Source organism: Oculina patagonica, chromosome 6 (genome assembly GCF_052425735.1).
Source record: "Oculina patagonica isolate OP01 chromosome 6, crgOcupat, whole genome shotgun sequence".
NCBI classification, from domain to species: Eukaryota; Metazoa; Cnidaria; class Anthozoa; order Scleractinia; family Oculinidae; genus Oculina; species Oculina patagonica.
This window is the reverse complement of record NC_135763.1, coordinates 16,830,580-16,845,668: the sequence shown is the minus strand read 5'-3', so window position 1 is coordinate 16,845,668 and position 15,089 is coordinate 16,830,580. Positions and strand designations below refer to the sequence as shown.

General features: G+C 39.9%; 2 protein-coding genes across 5 annotated transcripts; both read right to left on the bottom strand.

Moving 5' to 3' along the window:
• Positions 1–819: 819 nt before the first annotated feature.
• LOC144655908 (uncharacterized) lies at positions 820–14,618 on the bottom strand. 4 transcript variants are annotated; one of them, XM_078516093.1, is made up of 2 exons: positions 7,203–7,315; positions 820–5,526 (listed from the first exon to the last, which is right to left on the bottom strand). In XM_078516093.1, exon 2 carries the CDS (start codon positions 2,499–2,501, stop codon positions 1,413–1,415), a length of 1,089 nt encoding a protein of 362 aa, XP_078372219.1. In that variant the 5' UTR covers positions 2,502–5,526; positions 7,203–7,315; the 3' UTR covers positions 820–1,412. The 4 variants fall into 3 exon arrangements, with proteins under 4 accessions (XP_078372220.1, XP_078372219.1, XP_078372221.1 ...); XM_078516094.1 differs by lacking the exon at positions 7,203–7,315 and adding an exon at positions 14,530–14,618; XM_078516096.1 differs by having other exon boundaries at positions 7,203–7,309.
• LOC144657902 (uncharacterized) lies at positions 8,294–14,792 on the bottom strand. Its single transcript, XM_078518248.1, has 2 exons — positions 14,735–14,792; positions 8,294–13,057 (listed from the first exon to the last, which is right to left on the bottom strand). Exons 1-2 carry the CDS (start codon positions 14,790–14,792, stop codon positions 8,778–8,780), a joined length of 4,338 nt encoding a protein of 1,445 aa, XP_078374374.1. The 3' UTR covers positions 8,294–8,777.
• Between the last annotated feature and the right edge of the window lie 297 nt (positions 14,793–15,089).

Below are 15,089 nucleotides of genomic sequence, written 5' to 3'. Positions count from 1 at the left end.
GGCGGCTAGTGTGTTACTACATTAGTGTGCCCAACACACTCAGGCCATTACAGGGCGGCAAATGCCCCCCATTTTTTAAAATGTCTCGGATGTTTGTTTTATGCCTGCTACTGTATATTTGTACTTGACGTTCTTTGGCTTTCATATAAGCCTTTATTGAATGTCTCGGATTTTGTTTTGTTCATTAGCCATTTGTCTCTTGCATCTCTAATTTTAATCGCCACTAAAACCGGCAGTAATTGTCTGCTTGCAATAAGGGGTAGTACGCCCACTAAGCTTTGGTCTTCACGGCCTATTTTCTAATAGAAAGTAATATCATTTAAATTTAGTATAATTTCAATTTTTTATAAGCATGCCTCCTAAACGAAGAAGAAAAGAAGGTCGCAGTTCTCAATCTATTTAACTGCCTAATGTAGCTAAGGTTATCCAAGATAACATATGTCACAGGTAGCTAAATATATATTTATGTAAACTCCCTTACTTTACCTTTTTGGATTTTTAGCTGAATATTTTCTGGCACAAACTTTAAGGGAAAAATCGTATTACCCGTGGTTGTTCGCTTGGAAACCCTTTCACCGTCCCACCCCCCTCCAGAAAATTGCTGTTTAACTCTGCATACGATATCAGACACACCAGTGACTGCCACTGCCAGGTTAGGCACTTTGCAATTTTGCCACGGACAACGAGCGCTAAGTACGAGCGAAGAACACTGAGACAAAAGCGAACCACCTCAAATGATTTTCATTTTTATTTAGTTTGATTACATTTTTATATAAAAAAAAACGTTCCAAAAATCGTTTACAATAATAAAATGCACAGAAAGTTTGTCAATCAGCTAATAAACTATTAGTTTTTCTCTTTTCATTAGCAAAGTTAAACCTTAACATATACCTTCGGTAAATAATATATTTTTTTTTTAATTATACACATTAGACAATTAAATCCCGCGAACGATTTTCTTTTTTTAAAATTACTGCTGTAGGTTGGAATTACAAAAGAAATGCTGTTCAGACCATTGATATTAACAAACAGTCCCTATAATCAAAGGAACATTTACTCAAGTTAGATGACTACCCCTCAAACCGACCTCTTACCATGCTATACGTAATCGTGAACTTAGCAATATTAACGTACTATACGGGAAATTAGTTGCCCAGGGTTTGATTACTGGACATGTCAATAAATGATGAACGATTTAATCCGCTGGAGCCAATAACGGGCTCGCCTCGTCGTCCTGGTTACTGTAACACAATCGGAAGCAAATCCAGCAAAAGTTACACACGACACGACAAATCACAATAGCTAGACGACACAACTGGGATAAAACAACAGTGACTACAAGGAGCCCAAAAACAGCAGGCACAAAACAAAGAATAGCAATTTCCACTCCTTGGAAGGCATTCCACCAAGAACTAAAATGATCGTTGAGTGGAACTGCCAATGATAGAAAAGAAGCGAAAAATACGTTCCCAGCAGCTAATACAGCAATACACAGCAAAGAAATGGTTTCTACTGTTAGCAATACTATCACGAAATGGCTGAGCCACAACGTGGTGAAGCAGAAATACAACACAAAACAGACCCATAATGAGAAGACGAGGCAACGGGTCACTAACGAAAGTCTTTATCATAATGAGAACAAGTCGACGGGCGATCATAATACTTTCCCAACTCAAAGACAGTTTACCACCATCTTCAGGCCTTTTGAAAGAGTCATAAAGAACCCTTTCAGCAGAATTCCTTGTGACCTGACATGGAGTTGAATGGCCATTCACTGGATAACCTAGTGCACGGGAGAAATAGACAAATAACCAGTAGATTAATGATGGCAATGGAAAGAAACAGGCCAACAGAAACTTTCCCACAGAAAGAGTTCCACCATACAACTTGTAAGAACCCCAAAGCAAAACAAACACAAAGGGTATTACAAACAAACAAACAAATGCAATCAAAATGTATTGCCACCACTGAAAGCAAACAACATTACCATCATAAAACAAGCGCCTCTCTAAGCCAATGGGGACACAGCGTAGCAGGTTAAAGCTAACGGAGGCTAGAGTTGTGTATCCTGGCAACAAGGTTTGCAAGACACCACCAACATAGGGACCAACAGATGGGACTTTTTGACCTCGGAACTTTTGAATTTTCCAGTGCAGAATATAAAAGAAGTAAATCATGAGCATTGTACCAAACACGTGAGATGCAGAAAATAGCTGCTTAGTTACTACCGTAAGGCTGGGAAAGGGACAAATCAATCGACTCGAAAGTAATTTGAAGTTGAAAAACCCAACAAGGGGGTCGATAAGACTAGCTTTAAGGAGATACTGTGACGACCTGGAAACGAATAGAAGATTTGCTGCCTGATAAAAGTAGAAGAGAATCTTGAGGTAACCTTTGTCAAAGGTATTTTCTTGGTCCGCTTGTTCGTTTTCTTTAAACCACAGAATTTGACGCTTTATCCGTGACACAATAGGAGGCTGAAATGTGAAGTACAGTGCCATGAGCGATACATAAATTAAACCAACAGGCAAACACCAGTAATCCTTACACTGATGGGATGGTCTGCAGTGTGTAGTGAAACGTGTCTCTGTGAAGTCAACATTACAGTGTCCACACAATTCACCAGAACGGTTGAATTGCCTTGACACCCATTGTATTCTGGAATGTCCGTTTCCCGAGGAGGACTACAATAACCCTCTGGACACATGGTAAACCGTAGCGTTGGTGGGTTGTTCTGCTCTGGAAATCCCCAAAAATTACGTTTGGCTAAAATGTTTTGAGTACAGTTTGCTCCGAACGGGCATGGAAGACATTGAAATCCGTGCACTAACTGGGATCCAAGTGCACGACCACGCTGCAGGCTGTAGGTATTTCCTGTGCATGCTGAACAGCTAAACTCGAGTGTGGTGACTATTGTTTCTGGAACATATTGATTACCAGTAGTAAAATTTAGAATTCCCATTTGACTCCCAAAAGGACAATAAAACTTTGTCAAATTGTCATCATTCCCAACATCTATTAGTCTACCGTTGGTTATTAGCATCATAGGATTTGCAGTACCATAGGCCCTGACGTCCATCGTCGTGTTGGATATGTTCAGTGTTCCTGAACTTTCTGCATGAATAAACGAGGCCTTAGAGTAGTTAATTCTCCCCAAATGTAACTCCTTCGTGGTTTGGACAAAAAGACAGCCTTGAATTGTAAGACTTGCTGTCCCATATGCTGTGTTTATGTGACCACCTTGAGATGATGCAAAATTGTCAACAAAGTAACAATTTCTAAATGTCGCCTGTCCAGTAGTAAAAGATATAGCACCACCGACATCCCCTGTATTCCTCTCAAACGTTACATCTTCAAACCGGAGGAGATTTTTGCAGTTCAATAAAGAGTTGTTTTCCTCGTCGTCGTTCTGAGTGCCTGCATTACATCCTGGACCTTTTTCACTAGCCGGCTGGAGCCTAAGGAAAATGGCGCCACCTCGGTTTTGAAGCGAATGATTCTCCACGAACAAAGACCTTTGACCTTTTTCCCTCATGGATTAGGTATATAGCGCCTCCCTCCAGCAGTGCTGAACAATTTCGAAATGTCGTATTGATTATAGAAATAGTTATAGAAATTGATCCATAGTTATCGGTTAAAAAAATGCTCCTCCAGGCGCATTTTGATATCCCGACTTGTCGTTCCCAACGAAATTGTCTTCGAAATAAGAATCTTGCACTTTAACTCTGTTCACATGTACGCTGTGTAGTACTCCACCAGCTGCACTAGCTGAGTTCCTTGAAAATCGAGACTGGCGTATTTTTAAACCAAAAAATGCGATAAAAGCAACTCCTCCAACACTCCACGCTTTATTCGACTCCATGATCACTTTATGAAGGATAACGGTATTATTAATTTTGTTTGCAGCTACAGACAATGCACCACCACCACTTGCACTGTTGTTTACGAATTTTGAATTTTCTATTTTGATTTGGCTGGCGTTGACTGTCCAACGTTCATCGTTTATGACGAAACCGTCAACATACAGACCCCCGCCACCTTCAGCGGCATAATTGGTAATAAAATGGCTATTGTTGATGTTAATCTGGATTTCGCCTTTATACCGGACGCTTAATGATCCACCGGAACCATCTGATTTACACCCTATAAAACGAGAACTTTCCACAGTCAAGAGTAAATCATTCTTACTAGCGTTAATATATACAGCACCACCCCGAGAGAAACTGTAAGCGTTAACAAAACTACAGTTTGTGACGTCGATTTGAAGGTGCTGTTCACTTTCATTACTCCACTGACCGAATGCTGGTCTGCCATTTGTTGCGTATTTGTAACTGTTTAAGTCAGAACCTAACGCATGATAGACAACGCTCCCCCACTTCCACTCAAAGCCATGTTCTCTGTGAAAATATTCTCATGTAAACTGAACCTGACTTTGGCGCATTCAACATTAAACGCTCCACCTTGATCAGCAGTTGTGTTAACAAACGATGAATAAGACACATTCAACTTGCAAAGTTCAGTTCCCCTTATCGATATGACTCCACCATTTCCTTCGACGTTGTGGCCACGAAAACTTGAGTTATAAATCTGCAATAAAGTGGTTAATGCAGTTACATTGAATAAGCGTGCATTTTGACTTGTAAAGTTGCTTGCATTGATAATAATGTTGACCAATGTTTACAAGGTTGCTGCGAACGATGCATTCACTAAGACTGTCCCCCGCCAAGACGTCTTGGCCTGATAACGGGTTGTTATTCGTAAACGTCACGTTCTGAAGATCGATGTTCTGCTCGCCATTTTCCAGATCTAAGAAAACAAGACCCTTTGAACTGAACTTGTTGTGAAAAAACGTTACATTGTCCAGGCTGATGTTACAGCTCACAGGCTGGTTATTGTTAGGCGACTCAGTGAAAGACAGACAGCTTCCCTTGTCTGACATGGCATTACCGTAAAAAGAGGAATTCTTCAATATAAAAAACACTCGGATAATCTGATGTGATAAGTTCTTTGTACTGTTAAAAATAACTGAGATACTCTTTTTGTTTTCACGAAAGGTACAATTTGTAATTTGAATGGTTGAAACAATCTTGGTACTTATTAAGAACTTTACACCACGTTTGCAACCTTCGAATGTGCAGCTGTTGATGTTAACAGACGAATCCTGGAAATACACTGAGCTTTCATTCAGGAACAGTCCTGATAAGGTGATAACCATCTGCTCCGCATTATTAGAACCATCAAACGTCAACTTTGTTCCCTCGGAGCATCGTATGTGAGGAGGCATGGGACCAAAGCCTATCAGAGAAAGGCTCTTTTTGATGTAAATCCCCGGATGTGGTGGAGTCCCTGATTGACAGGTGTAGGGATCTTCTTCAGTGTTAGTGCCATCCAAGTGAATGCGACTCCCGCGTGACGCCAACGTGACTGCTCGCCAAATGGTTTTGCATGGCTTTATTTGATCACATGACCAACTGTCGTTACCTGATGCACGGGAAATGTACAAGTCCTTTCCTTTAGAGACACGTGCTGTAAGAATGAGCAGAAATGTGGTTAAATTATCCATATAATATGTGCACTATCAATTTGAGTTGAATCACATACGTGTAATTACACTTCGATAATTCTCTTGTTTCCTTGACCAAGTATATGTGCAATTATTATTTATTTACTCCTTCAAACTGATGATGATAAATGAAGTGTCCAAAAAGTGCCTACGCTGATTTCAAACTCATTGTTCTTATGACTGCAGTATAATTAACACTTTTTACAGTTTTATTGTTAGATGTCATGTGACCTGGAAACAAAGAACAAAAGCATGCCAATTAAAGGTGAAAAAAGAAATGTTATAGTTTCAATCATAGTTCCATAGTGCGTACATGTGTGGGTTTTAATTTAGTTTGGAGCAATCGAAACTTTTAACAGTTGGATGGTTTGGTGGCGTGATTAGGAAAGATTGCAGAAGGTGAGAAAAGAAATGAGTAGGGGTAGTGGCTGGGGAGGGAGAAGAGTTAGAAAACACTACAATTTAGCCCACGCAATTAAACCGGAAGATCATGCCCTTTAGATGCTGTAAATCAAGTTTAAACCATCACATACTGCTCATCTTTCTATCAAATTCCTTTACTTTGATCCGTTAAGCCTTACATCTTGATATTACAAGCGCTACCGTTTGAGTATATCTTCACCCAGTTGTTAAAAAACTCCGTATTTTTATTGGAAGGATTCAAAAAGTTTGTGTGACTAACAAACCGAACTGAGCGTCACGTACGCAATACTCAAGTAATCCTATAGTGACTTTTCCATTTTATGAACTCTTGCATATTTAATATTTTGTATATACCGTAGTTTATTTTGTGAAGGAGGCATTGAGTCTCAATACTGAGATTCTCATCGTCTCCCTCCTCGTGGAATGGTTCTCATCCAAAAATTACGGAAACAGCAAATCTCGTGACATATTCATGCAATAATCGAACTTCCCTACTTTCTCTTTCACATTTTGAAGTCCTCTGCTAAGGACTTCCGGACGTGTTTCCGTTTAACTTCAGTTGAATTCTGTATAGATGTGATCACACCGCAAAGCAGAATTTAAGCTAGCTTTCGCCCAGCGAACTCACGCAAAATCACGAACTGTTTTGTAGTTTAGCTGCGTAGAAGCTGTGTTACATTTCGTACAGTGGATACATGAGCTCTGATTTGATACTAGAACTGCTCGACCTCTGTTATAAACCACAACAAAAGCTAGTCGCACATATCTAAATGGCAACGAAATCTATCTAATTTCCGCTTTGAGACTTGAACAGGAATATCATCCGGATAATGCTGAATGAACCACCTACACTTCAATTGAATTTTCTACTTTGATAATCGAGCAACGAAGAAATGTAACGATCGAGTGTTTAACAGGAAACCGGGCAAACAGTTCCCGACATTAGTTGAGACATACTTACTCCACTGATTCAAATGTCTAAAATCGTCTTCTTAAAACGCTACCTTGAATAATGACACACAACAAAAAGCAAAGTGCATAAAACTATTTTTTTTCTTGCCATTTCCTTTGTTATAAACTTCCTTCGGTTCCTTCTAAAGCTTCGAATCCGTAAGTCGAAACCGAAGCCCGGGGCAATATTTATTTTCTCTACCCAGACGCCTGGAAAGATTAAAATGTCGAAATCGTGTTCTACCCGGTCTTCTAAAAACCTCACCTTGAATAATGACACACAACAGCAAACAAAGTGTATCAAACCAAGTTTTTCTTTCCATTTTCCTTGTTATAACTTCCGTCCAAAGCTTCGCGGAAAGCGGAAGTCGAAAGTCCAGAACAATTTACATTTACTCGTCCCAGACTCAGGCACGGTCATGGTCATGACTTCGGAGCCCGGCTGGGACGCATCTATTAGCCCTGTCATCGCCTGTCAAATTTTGTGTTTTGAAAGTTATTTTTGGTGTTTAAAAGTTATTTTGATCATTGTATGACGTACGAGATAGGTCAAACTTCGCGAATGAACTCGTAAAGCTAAGATGTCCTATTCTCACGACTTTCAATAGCTCTAGCTTTATCTGAATGGCGTTTGATATTATTTTTTGACCGCGTAAACTTTCGTATTAATCCTTGCATTTTGGACATAATTTTGGGGGATGATGAATTTTCCAGCAAAAAAAAACCTTCAAATTTCTTCGCCTTCAATTTTGTTCCCCCAATTTACACCAAATTTAGCTAATTTGATAGGAGTTTTTAAGGTGATACAGATTTAAAAATTTAATTGGGAATTATTGAGGTCTTGTGCGGCTGCGGAAGGCAAGGAAAGAAGGTCGCTGTATGTCACGTATGTCCCCGATATCAAACTGAAAATAATTTATAAAAGTACCCAACGAAGAAAGTCTTGGAATGGCGATCGTTCCCCTGTTTTCCATGTGGATTGGGGTTTTTAAATAGATATTTATGAAAACTCGCTCACTTTACCTTTTGGGAATTTTTAAAAGCAGTGGAAATAGTGGCACAAACTTTAGGGAACGAAATCTTATTAACCGTGGTTGTTCGCTTGGGAACACTTTCACCCCGGCTGAAAATCGCTGTTTAACTCTGCGTACGAGATCAGACACACCGGTGATAGTCAATGCCTTCTCAGGCACTTCACACTTTTGCCGCGGACAACGAGCGCTAAGTGCAAGCGACCGATGACGAGAGCGAGGCCTTCCCTTCCTGCCTTGCGCGCCCATTTTTTTCGCCGAGGGACGTTTGGGTATGAGGCAACAGCAGCACTTGAAGAACAATAAGAGATATCGAACCACCTCAAATGATTTTCATTTTTATTAAGTTTGATTACATTTTTATATAAAAAAAACGTGGAATTGCAATGATGAATGATATTCGAAACATCGTATATAATAAAATGCACAGAAAGTTTGTCAATCAGCTAATAAGCCTTTTTTTTTCTTTTCATAAGCAAAATTCAACGTTAACATATACCTTCGGTGAACATGTAACCATTAAACCTTGCAAAATAACCTCTTTTTTACAAGTTATAATAAAAACTACTGCTATAGGTTAGAATTACAAAAGAAATGCCGTTGCTATCATTGACATTGAGACACAAGAACAAACAGTGCCTATAATCAAAGAATGCTTTACACGGGTTAGATGAATACCCCTAAAACCGACCTCTTGCTATGTTCTACGTAATCAAGAATTAAGCATTTGCTATCAATATGAACGTACTATACGGGAAATTGGTTGCCCAGGGTTTGATTATTAAACATGTCAATAACTGATGAACGATTTAACTCGCTGGAGCCAATAACGGTCTCGCCTCGTCGTCCTGGTTACAGTAACACAAGCGGTAGCAAATCCAACAAAAGTAACACACGACACGACAAATCACAACAGCTAGCCGGCACAACTGGGATAAAATGGCAGTGACCACAAGGAGCCCAAAAACAGCAGGTACAAAACAAAGAATGGCAATTTCCACTCCTTGGAAGACATTCCACCAAGAACTGAAATGATCCGCGTCCAGTGGAACTGACAAAGACAGAAAAGAAGCGAAAAATGCGTTAAGAGAAGCTAAGACAGCAATCGAAAGCAAAGAAATGGTCTCTACTGTGTTAGCAATACCATCACGAAATGGCTGAGCCACAACGTGGTGAAGAAGAAATAGGAAACAAAAATGACCCATAATGAGAAGACGAGGCGATGGATCACTAACAAAAGACTTTAACACAACAAGAATCAGTCGACGACCGATCATAATACTTTCCCAACTCAAGGACAGTTTCCTGCCATCTTCGGGCCTATTAAAAGAATCGTAGAGAACACTCTCTAAATAATTCCTTGAGACCTGACATGGAGTTGAGTGGCCATTCACTGGGTAACCCGTTACATGGGAGAAAAAGACAAATAACCAGTAGATTAAGGCTGGTAATGGAAAGAAACAGGCCAACATGAACTTTCCCACAGAAAGAGTTCCACCATACAACTTAAAAGAACCCCAAAGCAACACAAACACAAAGGGTACGACAAATGCGCAGACAAACGAAATCAAAATGTATTGCCACCACTTAAAACAAACAACATTACCATCGTAAAATAAACGCCTCTCTGAGCCAATGGGAACACAGCGCAGCAGACTGAAGCTTACTGTGGCTAGAGTGGTGTATCCTAGCAACAAGGTTTGCAAGATACCGCCAACATAGGGACCAACAGATGGGACTCCTTGACCACGAAACTTCTGAATTCTCAAGTGCAGAAAATAGGAGACACAAATCAATAGCAAGGTACCAAAAACGTGAGATGCAGAAAATAGCTGCTTCGTTACCACAGTAAGGCCAGGAAAGGGACAAATTAATCGACTAGAAAGTAATTTGAAGTTAAATAACCCAACAATAGGCTCAATTAGATTAGCTTTAATGAGATATTCTGACGAGTTGGAAACAAGAAGCAGATTTGCTGCCTGATAAAAGTGGAATAAAATCTTCAGATAACCTTTGTCATAGTTATTATCTTGGTCCTCTAGTTTGTTTTCTTTGAACCACAGAATCTGACGCTTGATCCATGGCACAATAGGAGGCTTAAATGTGAAGTAAATTGCCATGAGAAATACATAAATTAAAGCCACCGGCCAAAACCAGTAATCCTTACACTGATGTGTTGGTCTGCAGTGTGTAGAGTAAAGTGTCTCCGTGTAACCGTCACTACAGTTTCCACACAATTCATTAGAACGGTTGCCCTGACAACCATTGTACTTTAATAAGTTCGTTTCCCGAGGAGGACTACAATAACTCTCTGGACACATAGTAAACCGTAACGTTGGTGGATTGATGTTCTCCTTAAAACCCCAAAAGTTCATTTTAGCGAAAATGTTTTGAGTACAGTTTGCTCCAAACGGGCATGGAAGACACTGAAATCCTTGCACCAGCTGGGAACCAAGTGCACGGCCACGCTGCAGACTGTAAGAATTTCCTTTGCATGTTGAACAACTAAACTGAAGAGCAGTGACTTCTATTTTGCATTGTGTGTTGTTCACCTGGGTCATAACCTGTTCAGTAAAATGAACAATTTCCATCTGACTTCCAATAGGACAATAGAATTCTGTCAGGTTTTCGCTTCCAACATCTACCAGTCCACCATTAGCTACCACCATCAGAGGATTTGCACTACCATAGGTCCTTGCGTCCATTGTTGTGTTGGATATGTTTAGTGCTCCTGAACTTTCTACATTAATAAACGACGCTTTAGAGTAATTCATGTGTAACTCCTCCCTGGTTTGGACAAAACGACTGTCTTGAATCATAACACTTGCTGATCCTGCCGCTGTGTATATATGACTACCTTTAAATTCTGCGAAATTGTCAACAAAGTAACAATTCCGAAATTTTGCTTTTCCATTATTTAAATAAACAGCACCACCACGAAGCGCAGCATTTTTCTTAAACGTTGTATCCTCGATGACCACATGACTTTTATAATTCCACGAAGGGTATTTCTTTGCTTCACTATTCTGGTGGGCTGAAGTAAACGTTTCCTTGAAGCATCCTGGGTCTCTTATGTCATCTAGTACCAGCGAAATATAAATTGCCCCTCCTGATAAAGCTGAACAAGAATTATTGTTGAATGTCGTGTTAATTATTGAAATGGAGATGGAAGTTAAGTTATATGCAATAACAGATAATGCTCCTCCAGCTATAGCGTCTTCATTCACTGGGTTGTCACTCCAAACACCATTACTATCAAAGAGAGAACCCTTTACTTCAAGAATGTGGAAATCTAGCATATACACTACCCCACCCCCACCATTTTTAATGGTGTTATTTAATATTCGAGACTGGTATATTTTTAAAGCAAAAAAAATGCCGATGACAGCAGCTCCTCCGTATCGATTCGCTCTATTTGAATCCATAGTCACATTTTCAAGGACCAAAACGCTTTTATTGTTTCCCTTCAGAAAAATTGCACCACCCATTTCTGCACTATTGTTTGAAAATATTGAATTTTGTATTGTTATTTCGCCGTTGAGCATTCTATCGTCCCAGTTCAAAGGGTATATGGCTAAAGACCCACCGTAAAAAGCATAATTGGAAATAAAAAAGCTATTGTTGACATTCATTTTCATTTCTCTGTTACTAACAACGCCCAGTGATCCACCTGCACCTGCATTTAATGCTTTTTTGTCCCTTGCTGAACTGCAGCTGGTCCACTTACGATCACACGGCTGTACGGATGTCTTCTGAGTATTAATATATACACCACCTCCTGCTCCTCCTCCTCCACGCAAACTGTAAGCGTTAGTAAAGCCACATTTCTCAATGTTGATTTCAAGACGCTGCTCCGTCTGGTTACTATAACGATCCACTTTATCTCTGTAATACATTGCGTACTCAGAATCCTTCGAAAAGAAACCTAAAGCGCCAACATAAACCGCTCCCCCACTACCGTTCATAGCCATGTTCCCCGTGAAACTGTTCTCTTGTAAGTTAAAAATAACTTTCGAGCATTTAACATTAAACGCTCCACCCTCACCAGCAGTTGTGTTAATAAACGACGAATTAGACACGTTAAACTTGCAAAAATCAGTTCCCCTTATCGACATGACCCCGCCGTTTCCTTCGACTTTGTGTCCACGAAAACTAGAGTTATAGATCTGCAACGAGATTTGTGATGCATTTACATTGACCAAGCGTGCATTTTGACTTGTAAAGTTACTTGCATTGATAATAATGTTCACAAGGTTGCTGCGGACGATGCATTCACTGAGACTGTCCCCCGCCAAATAGTCCCGGCCTGATGCTGGATTGTTATTCGTAAAAGTCAGGTTTTGAAGGTCGATGTTCTGGTTGCCATCAAGCTCTAAGAAAAGAAGACCCCTTGAACTGAACTTGTTGTGAGAAAACGCTACATTGTCCACAGTGATGTTACAGCTTGCAGACTGGTTATTTTTAGACGATTCACTGAACGACATACAGCTTCCCTTATCTGACATGGAATTACCGTAAAAAGAGGAATTGATGAGCTTAAAAATTACTTGGATAATCTGTGATTGGCTCTTTGAACTGTTGACAACAACTGAGATACACTCTTTGTTTTTGCGAAAGGATGAATTTGTAATCTGAATGGCCGAAACCATCCTGGTACTTATTAAGAACTGTACACCACGTTTGCTACGTTCGAATGTGCAGCTGTCGATGTTAACAGACAAATCTTGAAAATACACAAAGCTCTCGTTCAGGAGCAGTCCTGTTAACGTAATAACCATCTGCTCCGCATTATCAGAACCATCAAACGTCAAATTGTTTCCATCGGAGCATCGGATGTGAGGAGGCATGGGACCAAGTCCTATCAGAGAAAGGCTTTTATTGATGTAAATTCCCGGATGTAGTAAAATCGCTGATTGACAGGTGTAGGGATCTTCTTCAGTGTTGGTGCCATCCAAGTGAATGTGATCCCCACGTGACGCCAACGTGACTGCTCGCCAAATGGTTTTGCATGGCGTTTTTTGATCACATGACCAACTGTCGTTACCCGATGCACGAGAAATGTACAAGTCCGTTCCTCTAGAGACGCGGGCTGTAAGAATGAGTAGAAATGGTGAATATCATCTCAATTGTCTCAGCACTTTCCAGTCGAATCACAAATGTGTAAATACACTTAGATAATTCTGCTGTTTGTTAAAACCAAATATATGTGCAATTATTTTTTATTTACTTCTTCAAACTGGTTATGATAAATGAGGTACGGTATCCAAAAAGTGCCTACGCTGATTTCAAACTTATCGTTCTTAAGACTGCAGTATAATTAACACTTTTTACAGTTTTATTGTTTAATGTACTGTGACCTAGAAGTAGCCATAATAAAAGCAATTAAAAGTGAAAAAAGAAATGCTATAGTTCGAAACATAGGTCCATAGTGCGTACATGTGTGGGCTTTAAAATTTAGTTTGGAGCATTTATCATGTGTAATCAAAACTTTTAACAGTTGGATGGTTTGGTGGCGGGATTAGAAACGATTATGGAAGGTAAGAAGAAGAAATGAGTCGGGGTAATGGCGGGGGGAGGGAAAAGAGTTAGATAAACACTATAATTGAGCCCATGCAATTAAACCGGAAGATCATGCCCATTAAATGCTGCAAAACAAGTTTAAACCATCACATACTGCTCATGCTCATCTTTCTATCAAATTCCTTTACTTTTTTTCCGTTAAGCCTCAAATCTTGATATTACAAGTGCTACCATTTAAGTATATCTTCACCCAGTTGGTGAAAAAACTCCGTAATTGGAAGGATTCAAAAAGTTTGCGTGACCAACAAACCGCACTGAGCGTCACGTAATAGTAATCCTCTTGTGAATTCTTCATTTTATCAACTTTATATTATTATGTATTTTGTATATACCGTAGCGTATTTTGTGCAGGTGGAATTTACTCTCAAAAGATTCCTTAAGATTCCCTCCTCGTGGAAGGATTCTCATCCAAAAATTACGGAAACAAATCTCGTGACATATTCATGTAATAATCGAACTTCCCTGCTTTCTCTTTCACTCTTGAAGTCCTCTGTCAAGGACTTCCGGTCGTGTTTCCGTTTAATTTCATCTGAATTCTCGGTATAGATGCTGTAGATGTGATCACACCGCATAGCAGAATTTAAGCTAGGTTATGCCCAGCGAATTCACGCAAAATCACGAACGGTTTTGCAGTTTAGCCGCGAAGAAGCTGTGTTACATTTCGTACAGTGGATACATGAGCTGTGATTTGATACTAGAACTGCTCGACCTCTGTTATAAACCACAACAAAATCTAGTCGCACATATCTAAATGGCCACGAAATCTATCTAATTTCCGATTTGAGACTTGAACAGGAATATCATCCGGATGATGCTGGACGAACTACCTACATTGCAATTGAATTTTCTACATTACTTATCGAGCAACGAAGAAATGTGACGATCGAGTGTTCAACAGGAAACCGGGCATACAGTTCCCGACATAAGTTGAGACTTACTCGACTGATTCAAATGTCTAAAATCGTCTTCTTAAAACCCTACCTTGAATAATGACACACAACAGCAAGCAAAGTGCGTGAAACTATTTTTTTCTTGCCATTTTCCTTGTTATAAACTTCCTTCGGTTCCTTCTTCGAAACCGTAAGTCGAAACCGAAGCCCGGGGCATTATTTATTTACTCGACCAAGACGCCCGGAATGATTAAAATGTCGAAATCGTGTTCTACCCGGTCTACTAAAAACCTCACCTTGAATAATGACGCACAACAGAAAGCAAAGTGCATCAAGCCAACCTTTTCTTGCCATTTTCCTTGTTATTAACCGGGCAGAGACTGGGCCGGGCCCGGTTCATAAATCGCCCGGAATTTTTTCGTCGTACAGTGGAACCCCGATATATAGAGATTACTTCATGGAAAGTGCGCGCGTACGATTTTTATTCACGAGTTGAGTAGTGTCAGAAAACGAACGAGTGAGCGTAGCGAACGAGTGAGTTTTCTGATACGTATCAACGAGTGAATAAAAATCGTACAAAGCATTTTCCATGCTGTAATATGTTTATTTCATAGGTACTGAGATTTTCTTTTCCGTGCTACTGAGTAGACA

Excerpts from the sequence above, each read along its gene's own strand:
- LOC144655908 (XM_078516094.1), bottom strand. The coding sequence starts at position 2,501 with ATGGCACTGTACTTCACATTTCAGCCTCCTATTGTGTCACGGATAAAG.
- LOC144657902 (XM_078518248.1), bottom strand. The coding sequence starts at position 14,792 with ATGGCAAGAAAAGGTTGGCTTGATGCACTTTGCTTTCTGTTGTGCGTC. Across the intron at positions 13,058-14,734 it reads GTTGTGCGTCATTATTCAAG|CCCGCGTCTCTAGAGGAACG; the intron begins GTGAGGTTTTTA and ends TCATTCTTACAG.